We start from the raw sequence: 23,089 nt of genomic DNA, 5'->3' as shown, positions 1-23,089 counted from the left end.
GTTTTGTTTTTTAAGTCTCAATCTGCACGAAGTCTATCACTTCTCTGTCAGGAGATGGGAGATGTTTCATCATGAATCCTTAAGAATTGTGGTTGGTAATTGTGTTAATCAAAGTTCACAAGATTTCATATAGACATTCTTGTTTGTTTGTTTGTTTTTTGGGTTTTTTTCGGGGCAATGAGGGTTAAGTGACTTGCCCAGGGTCACACAGCTAGTGTCAAGTGTCTGAGGTCAAATTTGAACTCAGGTCCTCCTAAATCCAAGGCCAGTGCTTTATCCACTGCGCCACCTAGCTGCCCCCCCCACATAGACATTCTTAATCAGCCAAGATGCACTTTCTCACTCTTCCACCTCAACCCCAGCCTCTCCCCTTTGAAAACACAAGAAAAACAAAACCCATACAAACCTGTAGTTAATCCTAACAAATCTCTACCTTGGCACATCCTAAAAAAATATTTGTTTCATTCTCCATTCTGAGTCTTCCACCTCTCTATCAAGAAGCTGGGTAACATGTTTCCACATTAGTCTTCTGGAATCTTGGTTGGTCATTATAGCATTCCATCACATTTATATACAATTCATTCTTCCATTCCCCAATTTAGGAGCATCCCCTCAGATTTCCACTATTTGTCACCTTAAAAACACTCCCTGCTTATTTTATTTCCCTCCTACTTCTCTGTTGGATGAAATGTATTTCTTTCCCCAACTTTATTTTGTTTTGGTTTTTGGTGGGGCTATGAGGGTTGTGACTTGCCCAGGGTCACACAGCCAGTAAGTGTCAAGTGTCTGAGGTCACATTTGAACTCAGGTCCTCCTGAATCCAGGGCCAGTGCTTTATCCACTGTGCCACCAAGCTGCCCCCCCAAATCCACAAATCATGCAGCTGTGCTAGGAACCTTCCTCCTCCCCACCTTTTTCTTAATCCTTTTATCCACACATCTCTTGTTTTTCAGCTTCCTTTGATATGTCGTCTTCCCCCATAGAATCTAAACTCCTTGAGGGTGTGAATGAGATTTTCCCCACCCCTTAGATGTAAGTGATTTAACCATGGTAATAATCAGTATATTAACTAAAATTGTGATTTAACATATTCAGGTATTTTTATTAGTAGCTTAAGTCAATAATAATTAATAACGGATAAGTAAGATAGATGTTAGTAGGGCTATTACACATATTACATTGAGATGGTTCTGCAACAACATGCAATTATGAGCTAAGTCCACAACTTTAAAAGTCCACAACTACCAACTACCAAGAATAGTAACTCCTGAGCCAGAGAGACCAATCAGGAATAGTCACCTACTGAAGCTGGTAGGACCACATGCAGAACCACATACTTCAGTTGTGGCAGCATCTGTTTGTGGCTCTTCCTCCCTACTTTGCTTGTGTTTTGTGACTCTTAGATGTGAACTACTTTGATTGCATTAAGTAGTTTTTCTAGCAGATATGTCCTATTTTGATTATGTTGTGTGTCTAAAATCAGTAGTGTATAAATACTTATAAGCCCTATTGAGGTATAAAAGCCACCGAGGCCCTAGGCTCGGGATCTTTTTTGGTCATAGACCTGAGGTCAGTTTTATTGTGAGACCCTCTCTCAATAAACCTATTTCCCTACGGCTCGGAGACTTTGCTGCTTCTTTTTCTTCATCGGACTTATAAATTTTTGAGACAGAGGGGAGCTCGGCTGTAGTGCTTCCTTTCACTCTACTATCTTCTCTCATGTGTTCTCATTAAATCCCTCCACCTCCCCAGTTGTTTAGACCTATGTTCTCTTTATTCAGACATATTCCCCTACTACCCCCTTCACTTCTGTCTATGATGAAGTGGCCTTTCTTCTTGCCAAGGCAAACCTCTCTCTGAACACCCTTAATCCCATCACCTCTGGTCTTTTACAGCAGATTACCAGTGCTATGGGGGCAACTAGTGGCACAAGGGATAGAGCACTGGCCCTGAAGTTGGGAGGATTTGAGTTCAAATCTCACCTCAGACACTTACTAGCTGTGTCACCCTGGGCAAGTCACTTAAGCCCAATTGCCTTAAACATCTGTTGCCATCTCCAGTTGTTCTGATAGTTATATCTCCACTGGACCCAGATGGCTCTGGAGGAAAGAGTGAAGTTGGTGACCTTGCAATAGCTCTCCTTCACTTAAATCCACTTCAGTGAAAGTCAGGACATTACCTTGATGTCGTGGTTCTCTTCAAGAATAAAGCACAAATCACCACCACCACTGCTATCTTCATTCACTCACTAATCTTTGATCACTCCCTAATCACTGTTTGCAATCATGCCCATGTCCCCTCCAACCTTAAAAAACCCTTACTTGTGACCTTTCCTGCTTGCTGGCATAATTCTACTTCCCTTGGCTAAAGTCCTTGGGAAAGCTATCTATATCCAGTGCTTCCGCTCATTCACTTCCCACTCACTTCTAAACTCTGAAATTTGGCTTCCAAAATTTCCTCTTCCTTCTCCAAAATTACCAGTGACTTTTTAATTAACAAATGTGCTAGCCCTTTCTCAATCCTTATCTTTCATCCTCTCTGCAGCTTTTGACATTACCTTATCCTTTCTTCCTTGGATATTCTCCTCTATAAATTTTCTGTTATCTCTTAGTTTCTTCACCCTGCTGTCTCAGCCTTCTTTGCTGGATCTTCCTCCAGGTAGACCCTCTTCTCCCCTTCCTTTTTATTATATCACTCAGAGGTAGTGTAATGATTAGAATGACGCCACCTACTGGAGACTTACTGTAGAAGAGTTCCGCCCATGAATCGAAGGTCTTTGAGGGCAAGACCAGGAGTCTTTTTTTTTGGCATCAGGAAGTGACGCAGGCTAGTGGGAGGAAGAAGGAAGAAACTGGCGCTCGGTCTCACTCTTTTTCCTGGGGTGCTGGTGGAGAAGGCAGCTAGAAATGCACTCTCCCTTTAATAGATAGGAATCTAGGCCTTTCTTCTCTCTTTATCAAATTCTTATTTTCCTTAATAAATGCTTAAAAGTCTAACTCTTGCTAAAGCTTATAATTTATTGGCGACCACTCACTAGATATTTTAGACAGTTTAGCTAGAATTTTAGCCCTTAACAGTAGCTAGGTGGTACAGTGGATAAAGCACTTGAGTTAGGAAGATGAGTTCAAACCCAAACCCAGACATTAGTTATGTAACCTTGGGTAAGTCACTTAACCTCTGCCTGTTTCCTCATCTGTAAAACGGGGATAATAATAGCAACTACCAAGGTTGCTGTGAAGATCAAATAAACATAATACTTGTAAATTACTTTGCAACACTGAAACACTATATAAATGTTGTAAATAAAGTAATCTTATCTGCCTCCATAAATTCAATCATCATTATTTCCTTGACAGATTATTCCCAGATTTATAAGTATCCATATATTCATACATATGTGCAGCCCTAATCCCTTTCCTGAATACTAGGCCAAATCATCCACTAGGGCAAACAGAGATTAAATAATTTACCCAGGGTCACATGGCTAGTAAATATATGAGACTAGATTTGAATTCGGGTCTCTTGACTTAAGGTCCAACACTCTATCCACTGTCACCTAGATGTCTCTTTTCTTTCTTTTTTTTTTTTTGCCTTACTTTTTTATAACTCACACTAAGCTCATACAACCTACGCCCTTGACTCTTTTTAAAAACATATTAAGCAGATTTTATTTTTAAAAGCCCTTTATTCTTTTCCATTTCAAAAGTAGCAATCATGATTGAGAAATTTTACACTCTTGATGGCAAGTCAAAATAAAATTAGCAAGGACAAACTTCTGAGTGCAAACAAGGAGAAATCAAATATATAGAAAAAAGGTTTTGATTGTTCAAATGATCAGAGTATAAAATCAGTAGTCAAATTCCTTATTTTCTAAAAGTTTAAAGAACTATTGTCCATAACAGTTCAATGACACGCTACAATCATGAAGAAAGGCACACAATTTTAGCACGTGTAGCTTAGGTGTACTTGTTCACAAGTTTACATGAAAAGAGGGCCTTCCTTTGGGATTGTTTCACAATACAGAATCTCTCAGATCAATATACGCAGTGTGTAATTAAGCTGCCTACGTTAAAGCAAAGCTCTATCACTTTAAAATAGGCAAGCCATGGATGGTATAAAATACACCAGAAAGCTGGCAAAATTAGCCAAGAGAGATAATCTTATAAAAGCTCTTGTGCTACTTTAAATTTAACGTGTTAGATAACTGAATATTTTATTATTCTGTTAACAGCAACAATACAGAATTTCAAGTATTTTATTACTGCAAATGTTATAGCTATTTATGTATCTATGCATGTATGTATACAAATACAAGAATATGAAAAAAACACTTGAAATCTCAATGGAACTCAATAAACATCATTTTTGCATCCTTCAAAAACATTAGTAAGAATTAAGATGTGTTCCAACATAACTTAGTAAATGTAAACATTTTTATATTAACAGCAAAGTCTGAAAACTCGGTTCAGTTGTTAGTTGAAAGTTTATTTTAGATTTAACAATTTTAAAGTGCACATGAAATTCTCAAGTGTCTTTGTAACAGATGACTCCACTCAAGATATTGCAATGATTTCTGCTTTCTCTTCTGACCCAAAAAGAGCCCCCAAAGTCTATTAAAGACTGCTGTTCTTCGTACCTTCTATAGCCCATCTGAAATATTAATGCTAATGAAAAAGGTTTCCAGTCTAGTAAAGATTACCACAATTAACATTAGAAACACATTTAAATGAAGTGTTCTAATAATATCCATTGTCTATAGTTCAAAAGACTATCAACATGGAATTATTTTAACAAGTGTATCTATATATACACACATTTAGAGCATGTACTTTTATATTTCATTGAAAATAATTTGACATGTTAACTTCACCGCATGTCCTTAACACAGTAATGATAATGATCAGTTCATGCAAGATAAAAAAGATTTGATTTTTTTCAGTAACAAGATTTTCTGATTTCTATTGCTTTACAACATGGCATGGTATATACTACCTAAGAATCTACATTATAGCAACCAAGGTGAAAACTTCAGAATCACATTTCAGAGTGGAATGGGAAACTTAAAAAATGATTTCCAACTAATTTGAAAATTATAAACACTAATGATCTGTTCATGATTAGCTAAACCAACTTAATTTATAATGTCACATGGCTCAGAAGACCTAATTAGGCCTAGTCAAGAAAAAAATGGAAATTATTACTCTGGAAACCTTGGCTTATTGCATTTTTTTTTACATTACTGAATGCTGGCTGGGCTTCTTCCTTTCTCATTTTGTTATTAGTGGTTCGTTTTCTAAGCATTTCCATGTTTAGTAGCTTTTCTTTCATGCTTGTTGCAAGAAGAAATTCTTCCCAGAATGCCAAAAAAAATAATATGAACAACTCAGTTTCCTGAAGACATCTTCTATACAAAGGAGGAAAAACTAAAGGAATCTCTTTACAGGGGCTGCAGGTGCAGGACGAGCAGGAATAAAGTTTCCCTGAGATGATACTTTCGGTTGTGGTGGAGGTGGCCTGTGGAAAGAAGGGATAAGTAATCATTTCTCCACATCTAGGTACTATAGAATGGAAATAAAACAAGGTATTACATAACTAGAATCTCCCTATAAATACTAATCTATGAGATCCTTGCCTCATAGATATGACCACTTCATAGGAATTTGAGGGGGCTAATTTGTCAAGCAAGGGTGTGCTGGTAAATGTTTAATAATCAGTTCCCTTGGGGGATAAGAATATACATCATTCTTTAAACTTTCATTTGCATTATTAACATTTTCTTCATCACTTTCTTAAGTGTAGACAATAAACAAAATAATGAACCAAGCCCTGATTTTTATCATTTGCCAATAAAATTTAACTGTTAGCTCTCGAGAGCCAATTCAAGCTGGTTCCAGCACACCCCTGGATCCACAACCCACTCCACACCAGCCACTAGGGCTATTTTTTTTCCTTTTTTTTTGGTGAGGCAATTGGGGTTAAGTGACTTGCCCAGGGTCACACAGCTAGGAAGTGTCAAGTGTCTGAGGCTAGATTTTAACTCAGGTCCTCCTGACTCCAGGGCCAGTGCTTTATCCACTGCACCACCTAGCTGTCCCACTAGGGCTATTTTTACTGAAAACAGGAGGCAAAAGTAAAAGTATGCAAATAGCAAAAGAAAAGACAAAAAACAATTAAGCAAAATCTTTTTGATGTTAGAATTTTAAAATTTCATGTTGCCATGAAGAATAATGCTTCGACCCATTTTAATAATATAAATAAATAAATATATGTATATAATACATGAAAACAAAGTTACTCTACAAATGTGAAATGATATGATTATATAACTTGTGAAATAATGAAATAAGCTGGAAAGCTTTCAAAACTACAATTTCCAGCTTTGAAATAAGACTTTAGATGAGTTTCATACTTAATTACTAATTTAGGCACAATCATGTAATATTCTTTATACCACTTCATAAACTCATATATCCACAAAGTGTGCCATCTTACCTTACGTAGCCTGGTTGCCATAACTACCCATTTTCCTACCTTCTCCCTACCACAGTTAGCCTCTCTGTCTTATTGTCAATGTCTAGCCCTAGGCCACTAGATGTAGCTATTAAAAATCTTTTTTTTTCTTGGTTGACCGTACAATTATATTTGTCACAAAGGGTTTTTTTCTTTCATTCTCAATGGGAGGCATGGGAAGACCACTGCTGACTAAAAAAAATAAAATTAGAAAAAGATATACTATCTCTACCCCTACCCTTTTGCAGATATGGGAAGTCCACATGTGTGGTACACTATACATATTTTCATACTTTTTTTAATGCACTGATTGGTTAAGCCAATTCTTTTGCTTTTTGTTTTAAAACAGGATAATTATATATAGAAAATTATATATTATTATATGGCAATACTAATATCCTGGTAATATTTATATATTACCATATCCATTTTATATTAATTATATGAGATGGCTCTCAGAGGGCACAGGGTAGGGATACTTGAGAAGTTATGGTTTCTTGTTGTTTTTTTGTTTTTGTTTTTTAGTGAGGCAATTGGGGTTAAGTGACTTGCCCAGGGTCACACAGCTAGTAAGTGTTAAGTGTCTGAGGCCGGATTTGAACTCAGGTACTCCTGAATCCAGGGCGGGTGCTTTATCCACTGAGCCACCTAGCTGCCCCTAGTTATGGTTTCTTTAAAAAGACATCAATAAGAAACTTTTTTAAAAAGATCACTGATTGATAACTTTCTGCTAACAACTGTCTCTTCCACCCTACCCTTCCACTCTCCACCTCTTGCTACAAGGCAGAGATAGGAATTGGATCTATGATGCCGTTAGTATAGGGAGAGAATTCCTGAGTGAGGAAACTCACTTTACCAAGGCAGATAGGCACCTTCTCTGCAGCTTAATAGAAATGGCTAAGAGTACTGGGCCTGGAGTCAGGGTTCAAATCTGACGTCAGACAATTACTAGCTGTATGACCCTGGGTAAGACTGTCTCAGTTTCCTCATTTGTAAAAAGAAGATAATATAATCTTATCTACTTCCCAGAGTTACTGAGAGGACAAAATAAAATAATATTTGTAAAGCAAAGTTGTATTTATATAAATAAATGTTGACTATTAAGAACATTAATTATTATCTTCCTCTTTTAGAATGTAAGCTCTTTGAGGCCAGGGACTATTCTCTATTTTGTTTTTATATTACCATTGCTTAGCATAAAATAAGTGCTTAATAAATGCCTTTTCTTTCATATTCAGTCAATCTCCAGAATAGCTCTTGGACTTATCATTCTGTATTAATATCCACTGAAATCACCTTCTTTCAGACTCTCATTACCTCTGGCTTGGACTCATATATCCACCTAATGTTTTTTGGTTTCTAATTTTTTCCAACACATCTACATTGCTTCCATCTCCACCTTCCTAAATGCATTATCCTAATGATTTCACTACTCAATCCCTTACACAAAAATCTTTCAAAGAATACCCATTGTTTTCTTAACGAAGTCCAAACTCCTAAGCTTTGCATTCAAAGCCCTCTACAACTGGGCCAAAATTTAACTTTCCAAAGTAATTTCCTACTTCTCTGCTTCACATACTTTTTATTCAAGCTAAACTGAACTACTTTCTGTGCCAGTAATATAATCTTCATTTTCTTGCCTGCATCCCTTCAATCTCTTCTCCCTCATTACCCCTACTCTAGCTCAGCCTACCTCAATCTTCAAATTTAGAACTAGAAGCCATCTAACCCCAAATTCTCGTTTTACAAAGCAAGAAAGTGAGGCACAAAGATGAAATGATTTGATGCACATCACACATCACCAGTTACAATCTGAACATGTCCTCTTACTCTAAATCTAGTTCTCTTTCTACTTTCCCACACTGCTTCTCAGCACAGCTAACTTTCTTCTTCCCAATGAAGCTTTCTAATTAACCTCTTGTTCTGAAGTAATCTCTCTACTATGCATTTTCCTGCTATTTAATACCTCTTACTTCCTTTTCTAGAATGTAAGCTACACAAGGGCAAGTATTGTATCTTATTTATTTTATAGATAAGGAAACTGAGGCTGAGAGAGGTTGAGTGATGTGCCCATGGGACACAACAGTTAGTATCTAAGAAGGAATTTAAATTCAGACCTTTCTGATTCCAAGTCCAGCATTCTTAACCTACTGTGCCACTTACTGCCATGAAAAAGTGAATTATTGATAACTGAATTACTTATTACTGAAGTATAAGGAATGAAGGAGAAACTTTACTCCCACAATCTAATTTTGGTCATTCTCTACAAAACATCATTAGTCAATTATGTTTTTTGCTTTGTGTTTCTTTAAAATTTTAATGTTAACTGTGCTCCAAAACAGGTAAAATTACTCAAGTTTTCTTGAAGATTTTCTTGAAAAAAATGCTCAACCTAATTTCTGGCATTATTTAATTAAATTCCCCTCTCTCTCCAGTTCTAGAACCATTATCACATCAATACTGAAGTGGAAAGATATATTAGTTAATCTACTTTTCCATGGTTCCATGCATCATCCTTGTAAGTTTCCATACCATAATACCCTTCCATGGCCATCACTCCCTTTTGTATCCAGTCTTTTCTCTATTAGAATATAAGCTCTCTGAGGACAAGGCCTCTCTTTAATTTTATATCTGTTTACCCAGAGCTTACATAGAAAGAAGTTTTTATTTTTATTAAGCACTTAGTATTTCATTCTTTCATCTATTTGCACATAATAGACAGGTTTCATTAAAATCAAATTAAGTAATTTCATTTTGTACCTTGATGGGAATTGCTGAGGCTGCTTGGTTGCATAAGTTGGGACTGGAAACCTGTTTGGATAAACAGCCTAAGGAAATAAAAAGAATAAGTCAGTATCACTTAGTACTCATAGCCTCTAAATACATCATTCCCCATTCTCTCTTTCAATATTCGTCTCTGATGAAGAAATACATTTCTCACCAATACCACTCTATATAAATCAGGATCCTACTGCCTCCCATCTCCTAACAAACTGCCCTAGCAACCACCCCCGCTTAAACTTTGTTGTTGTTATTGTTCAGTCGTTTCAGTTCCATCTGACTCTTCATGACCTCATTTGGATTTTCTTAGCAAAGATACTGGAGTGCTTTGTCATTTCCTTCTCCAGCTCATTTTACAGATGAGGAACTGAGGCAAACAAGGTTAAGTGACTTGTCCAGGGCCACAGAGCTAGTAAGTGTCTGAGGCTAGATTTATCTTTCCTTTTATCAAACTCCTTTACTTCCTCTCCTTTCGATCACTTTCTGACCCTTTAAAACCTGGTTCCCCACCTCATTACTCAACTAAAAGTTAACAATAATCTCTCTTTTTTTCTTATTAATGATGACTTAATTATCAAATTTGATGACATTTTAAAAATCATCATCTTTCTTGACCTCTTTAGAGCATTTGACTGTCAATCCTCTCCAGGATAAACTCAGATCTTTGGATTTTGTTGACACTGGTCTCTCTTGGTTCTATTTTTTTGACCCTTCCTTTTTGGTTTCCTCTGCTAAATAATAATTGATATCCTGTTACTAAAAGTGAATGTCCCCTAAGGCTCTGTTCTAGGCCCTAGGTTCTTCTCTCTCTCTCTCTCTCTCTCTCTCTCTCTCTCTCTCTATATATATATATATATATATATATATATATATATATACTGTCTCTCAGAGATGTCATCAGCTTTCTTAGAGTCAAATAACAATTCTGTGCATTTGACTACTAGGGGTATCTTTAAATATAGTCCTCACTCTGCCTTTTGGAATCTAGTTCAACCAATGACCAATTGGATATTTTGAATTGGATGTCCGACAGGCATCTCAAGAAACATGGCACAGTAGACATGGTTCTAGAGTTAGAGGACCCAGATTCAAATCCCACTTCTAACAGCTATTACCTGTGAGTATGGTAAAGTCACTTAAACTGCCTGGGTCTCAGATTCCTCAACTGTAAAATGAAGGGGTGGAGTAAGATGGCTTCTGAGGTCACTTCTAGTTTCAGATCTATGATCCTACCCAAAAAAATAGATCTATGCATAAAGAAAACTAGTCTGGAGTTGTTGTAAAGGATGGACTGCAGGAAGGAAAGAGTAGAGATGGGGAAAGTTGTTAGAAGGCAGGCAGCAATCAGAGTTATAAAGGAAGGAAATATAGATCGTAACAGATTCAAGATACTACACAGATGTCAAAAATAAGACTTGGTAAACTAAAATAACTAATCCTACTGCCTCAGGAATGATTGGGGGGGGCGGGGTGAGGAAGGGAAGGAGGGCTAGAATTTGGAACTCAAAACTTTAGAGTACTAAGACCTTGAAAGACTTGCCGCCTCAGTAGATCTACTACTACAGCTCTAAAAATCAAGGTCATGCCTCCACATTCACTGTAGAGCATACTCAAGTGGCATTTTAAAGCACATATTAGGAAATGGTATCTGGCAGCATCTATTGCTTAAAAGGTATTTTTAACTGTTACTTCTCACTATGCGTAAAGCCTCTGAAGCATTAAAACATCAAGTCACCATAATTTCACTAATTTGCTCATTTCTTGAAATAAGCAGTAAAGTAGGCTCTTAAAATAGATCCAGAAAATTCTTTTCACATGGGACAAGCTGTTCTAGGTTAAAATGACTACTTGAAAAGGAGTTTGGAGCAAGGGGGAAAAAAAGGAAAGATAAAAATTATATTTATAACTAGCCCCACTGATAATTTCTTGTAAAGCTACAACATACAATTTTCCCCTGGCCCACCTACCCTACACGCTTTTTGTCATATGTGTACTACATTGGTCATTCTGTTTTTTAAAAAAAGGTCATTTTTTACTTCTAACTGCACAATGAACTGCAACCTGGCCAAGACCTTAAATATGTGAATATTTATAACATAAAACAATTATATAATTTAAGCCCAAATACAACAAGAAACATGGAAAAATATGAAAAAAACTTACAGCATCTCTGGGGCTATTTACTGGAGGGGCATTTCGAGGGGCATTTCGAGTGGCATTTCGGGTAGCATTCACTGGTTGTCTAGAAACATTAGTTTGATTTTTTCCGTCTGATCTGCAAGGATATAATTACGTTTATAATGAAAAATGAAAATTTTTCTGTACTGACTCCTAACAAAAATATTTATATATGATATATTCCTTTAATATACTGTTAGGGAAGGATGCCTAAACAATTGACAACAAACTATATTCTTTACCAAATGCTACATATCATAATTACATTACTGTGTTCAAATTATATCTTGTTTTAGTCCCCTTCACCACCTCCTCCCCTTCTAGTCAGTATAGTAATAAAGTTTATAAGTTGCCAGTATAAAGTAACAATAGTAGGGAGTTAGAATGGGAAGAGGACCGCAGAAGTCATGTACAAACTGTCCCAAAGATCAAAGGAGCATAATTTGCAAACATCATATTCTGAGAGTAGGTGCTAAGTTAAATCAAGACAAGCCATGTAGGCCTTGCTGTCAGAGCCTTTTGGTCCCAGGATATGTATACATCAGATAAATTCCAGACATCCACAGTAAGACCAGTACAACATCAAATGCTGCTGATAATTTTGAGAGGATGTGAATGTTAATATACCCCAAGGTAGCACAGATAAGAGCTGTCTGTCCCCTAACCAAAAGCTTATAAAAATGAGACCCAAACTCCCCCTCCCCGCTCCAAGAGCTCTTCCATTTCTTATGGGTCCATATTGCCCAAGGGCTCCCAATTCTAATCCATGGTTGCATGAGTGACTCTGTGAGGAACACAGACAATTAGGGAAATGTTGATACTACCACGTTAAATTTAATATAAACTTAAAAAAAACAAGCTATACATAAGAGATGTGGATTTATAAACAATCCTTTTTCACTCCTGTGTATATAAAAATATTTATGTTTGGCAGTATTTGTTAAGTTCATAATAAAAAAGAAGTGTTTAAAATAAAAACAAAAGTAAGAGTTATGATGATTAAATATAATGAGTGTGGTCACCTTGAGAGGTGCCGCACAGTAGGCACCATGCCACCCCCCATGCCTTTACTTTGGTGCTTCTGCTTCTACCGCACACACCCACCTAATAATGTGGGGTTATCATTATCCCTCAATACTTGCCTGCACTGGCAGAAGAAACTGGAGTCAAAACTTAACTCAACTTTAAAAAACAATGTTGTCAGCCACTTTTCTTATGAACAAATTACTTTCTAATTGTAAGTGCCCCTCAGCATTCTGTGCTGAGCCCTTTTCTTTCCTTTCTCTCTACTAATTCATTTGGTGATCTCTTCAGCTCCCACGGATTCAGTTACTACCTCCATGCTGATGACTCTACTTACCCTGTCCCAACCTCTCTACTATCCTCCAACAGGCATCTCCAACTACCTTTCAGACATCTCCAATTAGTGACCAGTGGACATCTTAAATGAAACATGGCTAAAACAGAACTCATTATCTCTCCCCCTAAATCCTACCCTATTCCTACCTTCCCTATTACTATAGAGGGCAACATCATGCTCCTAGCCCCTCAGACTCACAACCTAGGAGTTATTCCTGACTCCTCACTATCTCTCTCTCTCTCTCTCTCTCTCTTTTTTTGTTGGTGGAGAAAAGAGTGTTGACTTGCCCAGGGTCACACAGCTAGTCAGTGTCAAGTGTCTGAAGATGGATTTGAACTCAAGTCCTCCTGAATCCAGGGCCAGTGCTTTATCCATTGTGCCATCTAGTTGCCCCCCCCACCTCACTATCTCTTACCATTTCCTTCCCCCCATATCCAATCTGTTGCCAAGACTTGTTGATTACACCTTTGCAACATCTTTTCTTTATAGGCCCCTACTCTCTGACAATGCAACCACTCTGGTACAGGCCTGCGTCACCTCATGCCTGGACTACTGTAATAGCTTCACAGTGGGCCAGCCTGCCTCAAAGCTCTCCCCAATCCAATCCATATCCCACTTAGCCACAAAAATTATTTTCTTAAAGCATAGGTCTGATCGTATCATCCCCCTAAACTCCAGGAGCTCCCTATTTCCTCCAGGATCAAATACAAAATGCTCTGTCTGGCATTCAAAGTCCTTCCTGACTTAGCCGAATCTGACTTTTCCAGTCTTCTTATACCTTACTCCCTACACTCCAATCTTGATGACACCAGCCTCCTGGCTGCTGCACAAACAAGACATTCCATTTCTCAGCTCAAGGTATTTTCTTTGGCTGCTCCCCCCATGGCTGGGATGTTCTTTCTCCTCAGCTCTGCCTATTGATTTCCCTGGGCTTCCTTTAATTCCCAACTAAAATCCCAACTTTCCAGGAAGCTTTCCCCAACCTCTCTTAATTCTAGTACCTTCCTTCTGTTATTCCCTGTTTATACTGTATATAGCTTGCTTTGTATATTGTCTCCCTCATTAGATTAGAAGTTCTTGAGGGTAGGGAATGTCTTTTGCCTCTTTTTGTATCCCCAAAGGTTAGCATAGTGCCTGGCACACAGTAGGTTCCTAATGATTGTTTACTGATTGATTGAGCAATAGCTAAAGCATTTATGGAGATCTTTAAGGTTTGCAAATTAGTTTACATATATTATCTCTCTTTTTTTTCTTAGGTTAAAAATTTCTCCATTTTTGATGCCTGGTAACACAATCACAATTTACAGGGCAAAATACCTGATGTAATTTAAAGAAAAAGAAAAGACAAAGCTACAACAGATAAAAACCTCAGGAATATATGTGTGTGTGTGTGTATATATGTTTATAGAAAGACAGGCACTATATTATATTAATCAGTAGCTGTACTTTTTTTGCAAACTGTAGCCATGACAGTCCTGAACAAGAAGAGTTTTCTGTTAAAGTTGTAGTGATTCTTCTAATTATGCATCGTTATTGACTTTAACCACTTCTTCCAAGATTTCCTCTATGATCTTTTTGTGAACCAGCAGATATCTATCTCTTGTTTTGAAAGGGCCTGTTTCCACTTCAGTTATACCCAATAATAATATGATATTTCTGAACAGCAATTTTGTCAACTCTATCATGATCAGCAAAAGTAACAAAAGTAAATGCTCTCTTTTTTCCATTCTGCCAATCTTCCATAACCATATGGTTTCACTCTTTCCCATGCTTTTCAAAGTGGTCTCTTAAAATTATACTCTTGCATATTTTCTTCAATAACACCAATGAAATTGTCTCCCTGGTTGATGTGCACCAGGTTTTACAGAATCCTCTCTACGAAAATCTCTCTTTAGCGCTCCACTATACACCCACCAACAACCTAAGTGGCCAAACACACACTGCTGCCTCTTAACTGTTCTACAAAAGAGGAAATCGCAAAGCTAACACTTCTGAATATTCTGTCTGGGATTGCTCATGATCATACAAGCTACAAGAGTGCTCTATTCTTCAAAGTGTTCTCTCAAATCTATTACCCAGGGGGCAACTAGGTGGCCCAGTGAATAAAGCACAGGCCCTGGATTCAGTAGGACCTGAGTTCAAATCCAGTCTCAGACACATGACACTTACTAGCTGTGTGACCCTGGGCAAGTCACTTAACTCTCACTGCTCTGCCCCCCCCCCCAATAAATTACCCATAGTTTTAAAGCTCAAGCCACCAATACACAATATTTTCAATTGCTCTGGTTCCTTTGGATCATGACCTTTCTCCCCCCAACCTTCTCATCCCCAGGGTCAGGCTAACATAAATACTATCTCAATGGAACCTCACAACAATCCTGGAAGCCAGGTGCTGTTATGCTCCCCATGTCAGAGCTCAGGAAATTGAGACTAAGACAGATTAAGTGATTTGCCCAGGGTCACACACAACTAGTGACCAGAGCTCTAACCACTGTCACATTAATTCACATTAAGAAATTCCATCCAGATTTATCATCTAACATTAACCGTAGTGAGGAAAGGGTACTTACTCATATGTTTGGGATCTTTTCTTTCTGAAGAATTTTCTTCGAATCTGATCCCTCTTAAGGAAGACAAAGGCAGCAAATACAAGAAGGGGAACAATTAGGAAGAAAAACACTAAAAGCCCATCCCGAAGTGAGGTGTCTTTATCTAGAGAAAACAGAATGTTCATATCAGTGGTCATAAATTGGTTCAACTTTGCACATTCAAAAACAGAGATTATTTCATAGGCTCATGAAAGGTCAGAGTTAAAAGTAACTTTCTCAGCATTATTTAGCCCAAGATACTTATTTTGTAAAGGCTGAAAGTAAAGCACTAGCAGAGTAACAAATTGCCCAGTGAAATGGTAGCAGACCTTGGAAAAGAGTCCAAGTGCACTTCCAGAAGAGTATTCTTTCTAGTAAACCAAACAGTTCTCCTATTCACTGATTAGCATTAGTTGCATTTATTAATTCAGTTTTCTGGGTCCTCTGAAGGAACAATGAGAATGGACATAAACAGTGATAGCAAAGTGCATTTACACTGACTTTGAGGTAATAAAAGTATGGCTCAGAGGATTTACACCAGGGGGGAGACCTTGGGGATTATCAGGCCCAATCTCCTAATTCTACAGATGAGAAAACTGGCTCAGAGAGAGAAGTGACTTGCCCCAAATCCCAGAATGAGGATGTAGCACAACCAACACCTGAAAGCAAACCAGGTCCTCTCATTTTAAATCCAGACTGTGCTTTTTCCATTTTACTACAAGAGGTAGAAATTTTATTTGAAAAACATTTTTTTCCTGGTAATGGTATTAAAATTGTCTGGATTTTAGAACAGAATCCAATTTCAATGCACAATGAATCATTACTTCTATATATATGATTCAGGAAAATAATTTCTCAGATCTCAGAAATAGGATTTTAACTGGTATCTGTTTCTAGTTTCCATTTTCCACTCAAGCAAAACAAGTGTCATGAAATGGTAAATATTCTGTTGTGGCAACTGAAGATAGAAAGGTAGGAAATTGGGGGGGGGGGGCGGTGTTCTCTTTATTACTTGCCATTGTAAGTAGGTCCACTGTCCACACTTCCTCCGTACCCTGTATTCTCACAATTTGGGGGAGCCCAGCCCATGTTACAATGACAGTTCTTGTTGCTATTACATACCTTCAAGAAAACAAAATACTATGTTTGTTTACTGTAAATAGTGTTTGGCATTACTAGCTCACAGAATCATAAATCTCAAAGTTGGAAGGCACCTTAGAGACCATACCTGAACAAAAATCCCTACTATTACATGACAAATGGTCATCCAGTCTCTCTCCAGAAGACCAGTATACTTCCTGAAGAGCACCTTGCCTGGCATATAGTAGGGACTCAAAAAATGTGTGCTCCACCACCACCCCTCCTCCTTTTAGAGACTGCTCTGTTAAGAAGTTTCTTTGTTTTTTAATTATATCAAACCTGAATCAGCTTCTCTAGAACTTTCACCCACTAGTCCTAGTCTTCAAGGGCCAGCAAGTCTAAATCTTCTCCCATGAAACCACTCTGGTATTTGTAGAGAGCTACCTTCACTCTTCCCTCCCCAGGCTAAAAATCTCCATTTCTTTAATCTGGTCCCCATAAAGCAGGATTTGCTTAGACTACTGAAGTAGCCCACTAAATGGGATTTTCCCTCTTCCAGCCACCTTCAACATACAGCTGCCAAAATAATTTTCTTAACATGTCATTCCACTCGCTATTTTTTTTAAAAAGTGCTTTGGAGGCCACCATTGCCTATAGGATAAAATACAATCTCCAGAAACTAATATTTAAGATTCTCTGAAATCCAGATCCCACCTATTCATCCAGTCTTGATAGTACTCCCTTTCATTTACTGTTCTTTTCTAGCCAAACTGGAACAATAGCTATTTACTGATCATAACACTCTTTATCTCCAATTTCTAGGCATTTGCCAAAGCCAACCTGGACTCGATGCACTCCTCACCTTTCTCTCTTGGAATCCTTATTCAAGGATCAGCTCAGGTAACTTCTACCCTGAAGGCTTTCCTGTTCTACATGCCTCCCACCTCCAGTTATTAACAGTTTTCCCCTCACCAATCTTCCTTAGGTTATAGCTATTTGTATCCAAATCTTGTATCTTGGCATGTAAACTCCTTGATTTTATACCTAATAGGTGATTAATATTGTATTGAATCGAATGACTTTGAGGCCCTTGACTATGAATAGTTTACATCTTGTTAATGTCTACCCCTTTAAAAAATGGTGCACAGAACTGAACACAGTACTCTAGATGTATTCTCAGAGGTAGAAGAGAAAGGGACTATCTGCCTCCATAGTCCCAGACAACTGTGCTTCTCTACAAGCAGCTGAAAATCATGTCAGCTTTTTTGGCTGCCAGCTCACCCAGATTGAGTTTTCAATACAATTCAATTCGACATTTATTAAGTACCTACTGTGTGCAAGGCACAGTACTAAGTCAGGGGATACAAAGACCACAATTATTCAATCCCTGACACAAGGTTTTAACATTTTATTGGGGTAAACAGCATAACATGTATACAGATTAATTATCTATGTAAAGCAATGTATGTAGGTCTAGTGTAGGAAGGAGCACTTGAACTAAACTTTGAAGAAACAAGGGGAATAAAGTGAAATACTATGAAATTACTCTTAAAAAGGCAGGCTAGAGAGTTTGTGAAGAGCTCTAAATGTCAAACAAAAAAGCTTATGTTTTATCCAAAAGGCAATACTGAGCCACTGAAGTTTCTTCAACAGGAGACTAATGTGATCATGCCTGTGTTTTAAGAACATCAATCTGGCAGCTAAGCAGAGAATGGATTGGAGAGAAGACAGATTGGAGGCAAGAAGAATAACGAGTAGGCTACTGCAGCAGTCCAGCTGAGAGGTCATGAGAACCTAAAGCAGAGTGAGGGCTATGTGCCTGAAGAGGAGAAGGCAGACATAACAGATCTTATAGAGGTAAAATCTACAAGATGTGAGGACTGAATGGATATGAAGAGTGAAGAAAAAGGAAGAATAAAGGAATGCTAAGGTTGCAAACCTGGACAGCTGGAAGGATGAGGATGCCTTCAACAAATAAAGGAAAATTAAAAGGAAGTGTGGGTTTAGGAGAAAATAGATTGAGTCGTTTTGGACATGCTGACCTTGGCAAGAAGGGCCACCTCTTCCTCTAAAACTGGAGCAGAAGAAATAATGTGGGCTGATGTTGCTAAGACAATTACAGTCCATTAGATTGTAAACTCCTTGAGTGCAGGAACTGTCTTTTGCCTCTTTTTGTATCTGTAGCGCTTTGCAGAGTACCTGGTACACAGCAGGTTCTTAATAAATGTCTATTCAATGATTGATAGGATTGGATTGGGAGTGGGGGAAAAAGGGAGCTCCAACAAATGACCTCCATTTTCATAGTGAAATATTAGGGATCCTCTGCTGAGAGGGGGGAGGGAAGCTGTAGTGTATGTGGCTTACAGAGAGATGGCATGGATGCTAAAAGTACCAGATCTTTTTGGATAAATGAATGTGTGGCCAAACTTCCCTCATCATCTATATGTTAAGTTGATTTTTTTTTTTAACCCAAGGGTAAGACATACATTCATCCCTATTAAATTTCATCTTAAGATGACAGAAAAATAGAATAAAGTTAGGAGATATCTTAGAGATCATCTAGTTCAACTGTCTTATTTTATAGAAGAAAAAATGAAGGCTTAGGGAGATTAAATGATTCATTCTTTTCAGTAGTCTGGCAGAGCTGAGACTTGAAATCCAAATCCAGCACTCTTTGTACTGTACTACTACTACCTATCTTAAGATTCCTGAAGAAAATAGATTTCTTTTTGTAAATATCTTTTCTATATAAAAATATCTTTGCTATTATTAATAACTGTTATTCTATTACCCAAGAGACAAACAGAGATAGAAGAATCAAGACCTTAGTTCAAATGCTGCCTGGGGTCCAGGCAACTTTCTTATGACTGTAAGTTGCAAAACAATTGATGATCTGTATTACTAGTTCAGGAGTTCCCTACACCAGAAATTCTGGAACCATAATAAAATGTAATTGGGAGGGGAAGCTAGGTGGTGCAGTGAATAAAGCACCGGCCCTGGATTCAGGAAGACCTGAGTTCAAATCTGGCCTCAGACACTTGACAGTTAACAGGTATGACCCTGAGCAAATCACTTAACCCTCATTGCCTCGAGGGGGGAAAAAAATTAGCAGAAGAAAATATAATTGGGAAAAGTTTAATGAAATAAATAAAAAAAAAACAATGAAGCACAGATGGAATAGAAGACTACTATGCCCTAAGAAAGGACAAAAAGGATGGATTCACTGAAACCTAGAAAAATTTATATGAACTGATGCAGAGTGACAGGAGAACCAGGAGAACACTGTATACAAGAACAACAACACTATAAAAAGAAACAACTCCAAAAGACAGCTCTGATCAACCCAATGATTAACCATATTCAAGAGGTAAAGCCTGCTACCCACCTCCTGAGAGAGAGGTAATGGACTCATACAGAATGAGACATGTTTTTTGGACATGGCCAATGTGGGAATTTGTTTTGCTTGATAGGTTTATTTTTTTTTGCATGGCAGTAAGGGTTAAGTGACTTGCTCAGAGTCACACAGCCAGTAAATGTCAAGTGTCTGAGGCCGGATTTGAACTCAGGTCCTCCTGAATCCAGGGCTGGTGCTCTATCCACTATGCCATCTAGCTGCCCCCTGACTAGGTATATTTTTAAAGTTTTTGTCTTTTTCCTTTTCAATGAGGACGAGAAAGAGAGAAAAAAAAATTATTTTTGTTCACTGAAAAAAAAATTTAATTTAAAAATTTTAAAACTGGGGCACCAGCCCTGGATTCAGGAGGACCTGAGTTCAAATCTGGCCTCAGACACTTAACACTCACTAACTGTGTGACCCTGGGCAAGTCACTTAACCCCAATCGCCTCACCAAAAAACAACAACAACAACAACAACAACAAAAACTAAATAAAGGCAGGAAAAGTTTAAGTAGAAAATCATCAATAGTGTCATAAAAATCAAAACTAGAAATATAACAGAAACCAAAGATAAACTATGAGAAGATGGAGATTCTTGGGGGAAGAGAGCTGCAATTTAAATTTGCCACAAAGATCCAGCCCATCAAGATCTTTTTTGGATCCTGTCATCCAACATATTTAATATTCCTCCCAAGCTTTGTGTTAGCTTCAAATATGACAAGCATGGGGCAGCTAGGTGGCACAGTGGATAGAGCACTGGCCCTGGAGTCAGGAGTACCTGAGTTCAAATCCAGCCTCAGACACTTAACACTTACTATCTGTGTGACCTTGGGCAAGTCACTTAACCCCAATTGCCTCACTTAAAAAAATAAAAATAAAAAAATATGACAAGCATGTCATCCACTCCTTGATCCAAATCATTGATAAATATATTGAATACAACAAAATAAAGCACAAATTCCTAGGGTACTCCATTAGAGATTTCCTTCTAAGTTGTCATCAAACCATAATAAGTCTAATCATTCAACCAGGTCTCAATCTACCAAACTGTCTCTCTCCATCTTCTCCACAAGAATAGTAGTAAAGACTGTCAACTGTTTTGCTAAAAAAAAAAAAAAAGCCAAAAATCAATTTTAAATTATATAAACTACATGAATTCCCTTTAACTATTAGTTTAGAATGAGTAGGAAGCAGAGTAAGGAAAAGGACTAGACCTACGATTTTGTTGGTATGGGGAAGTACTGAATGAAGAAATGTCTTTTATCAATGCAGACCTGCAACTTCTCTGTAATTTAATCTTAGAGAGAGGCCTGGAGGACAGAGAAGTTTGGGTGACTTGCCTTGAGTCACTAGCCAATTTTTATCAGATCTTCTTGGTTTCACAGTGAGCTCTCTACCCACCACATCACACTGCCTGATCTAGTAAACCTATCAAAAAACCAAAAACCAAAAAAAAAAAAGACTATAAAGTTAGTATAGCCTCACTTCTTTGAAAAGCCCATTTTGTGTTTTTTGGGAGATCACTGATAATTCTTTTAAAAATATCTTTTAAAACTTTGCAAAATAGTGAAGTCAAGCCCACTTGCCTACAGTTGGTGGACTTCATTCTATTCCCTTTCTAATAAATAGAACGTTTGCCCTTTGATAATCCTGTGGTAACCTCTTCTTTTCTGCAATTGTTCCAAGTTAGTGCCTCAGTAATCCCATCTGCCAATTGGATCTGGGGACCTGAAGATGTTTTTTTTTATGTGTTAGGTATCAACTGTTAAGTAAGTCTTTTTTTTTTTTTAAACCTTTTCATTTCAGGTCTAGAAAGCCTTATCCCTGCGGGGAGGTGGGGGAGAAGAAACAACAAGCAAAGTCAGAGTTGAACAGTCACATTTTCTGTTATCAGCTATTATAGATCCATCCACTGGGAACTGTAGTTCTCTATCTACTTTTTGACACTCCTCTTTTCCTTTAACACTTAGCACAGTGCCTGGCACAGAACAGGTACTTAATGAATGTTTGTTGACTGACAATATAGCCACAAAAAAAAAAAGCACTTCCTTTTGTCCCTTATTTTTCCCAATTTTAATTCATTCTAAGCTTCCACATATTCCATATTCTAATTCATTCTAAGCTTCCACATTCTTGATATTATTTTAAAAAAATAGATATTATTCTTACAGGTACCTGACCTGCTATGCTTTTTTCATTATTTTGTTACTTGTCCTTGCTTATCTCTTCTGAACATGTACCAGTCTTGCTGGATACTTTTTTAGCCCTGGCTAAAAGCCTATCATTTCAATGTTTTAAACTATAATCCAGAAATCCTAATTTAACTCTCAGAATTTATCCATCATTATCTTACCCAACTCTGTACTTCCCCAAAATGCAGATCTTTGGAAGTCCTGGCCTTTTACTGATAACAGTTATCTCTTGTGCTTCCAAGGTGTTCAGCTTCTTTCTCAATACTTCACAATCCTTAACAGTACTTTCTATATTCCTCTGTGGCCTCATGAGACACCAGAATAGGGTAACAATGATCATATTTTTAAAGTGTTTGAATCTTCTCTGTCATGCCCTAGATTCATGCCCCAGGAAGGTAACAGATCACACTACTGCTCCCAACAGGTCAATAGGTGGCTACTTCAGGATCCCTCAACACAAAGTCCCAAACCATCATTATTCTCTGTCTTTTCTTCCTCTGATCCTTCACAGGTGTTCTTACTTGAAAGGACCTATGGATCCATACCATCGATTCTTGTAGAACAGATAGGTGTTTTTGTCTAAGATCCTTCTTTCTACTCATTGAGAAAAGCCTCCTCTCTGTTACTATGCTCCCAGTATTCATGGGCCCTTATTCTCTTTTTCCCCCACCCAGCAGTCTTCTACTCTGACACACACACATGAGAACGCACCTCTTCTTTCTCAGATCCTTCTATTCTTTATTTCCACACCGAAGCCATTCTGTTTTCCTTTTTTAACAGAACTCCTTGTTCTCCCTGATAACCTGAAGAAGGGTACCAAGTTCTTCATCTTCTTGTCTAGGAAGGATACTAGACTGTACTTTGAGTAGTTAACAATTGTTTTCTATTACTGGTACATGGAAGAAAGGCAATCATCATAAACTAACTAGGTTACTGGAAATACTCCCTGATCACTATACTTTCTAGAAGCAAGTTTCCTAGTCCTTGCTAGTAGCTCTTATGCC

General features: G+C 37.7%; 1 protein-coding gene across 4 annotated transcripts in view; it reads right to left on the bottom strand.

Annotated features, from left to right (window-relative positions):
* Positions 1-4,464: 4,464 nt before the first annotated feature.
* ADAM9 (ADAM metallopeptidase domain 9) overlaps positions 4,465-23,089 on the bottom strand; it is a 98,398-nt gene continuing 79,773 nt past the window's right edge. The window contains exons 16-20 of one of the 4 annotated variants that reach the window (XM_043982594.1): positions 16,434-16,539; positions 15,400-15,452; positions 11,455-11,566; positions 9,271-9,338; positions 4,465-5,514 (exon numbers count right to left, since the gene is read on the bottom strand). In XM_043982594.1, the coding sequence (XP_043838529.1) occupies positions 5,424-5,514; positions 9,271-9,338; positions 11,455-11,566; positions 15,400-15,452; positions 16,434-16,539 (430 nt within the window). In that variant the 3' untranslated portion in view covers positions 4,465-5,423. Of the gene's footprint in view, positions 5,515-9,270; positions 9,339-11,450; positions 11,567-15,399; positions 15,542-16,433; positions 16,540-23,089 lie in introns of those variants that run through there. The other 3 variants (XM_043982595.1, XM_043982592.1, XR_006354744.1) reach the window with 3 other exon arrangements.

The sequence above is a fragment of the Dromiciops gliroides genome, chromosome 2, assembly GCF_019393635.1.
Source record: "Dromiciops gliroides isolate mDroGli1 chromosome 2, mDroGli1.pri, whole genome shotgun sequence".
Taxonomy (NCBI): domain Eukaryota; kingdom Metazoa; phylum Chordata; class Mammalia; order Microbiotheria; family Microbiotheriidae; genus Dromiciops; species Dromiciops gliroides.
This window is presented reverse-complemented; position numbering and strand designations above follow the sequence as displayed.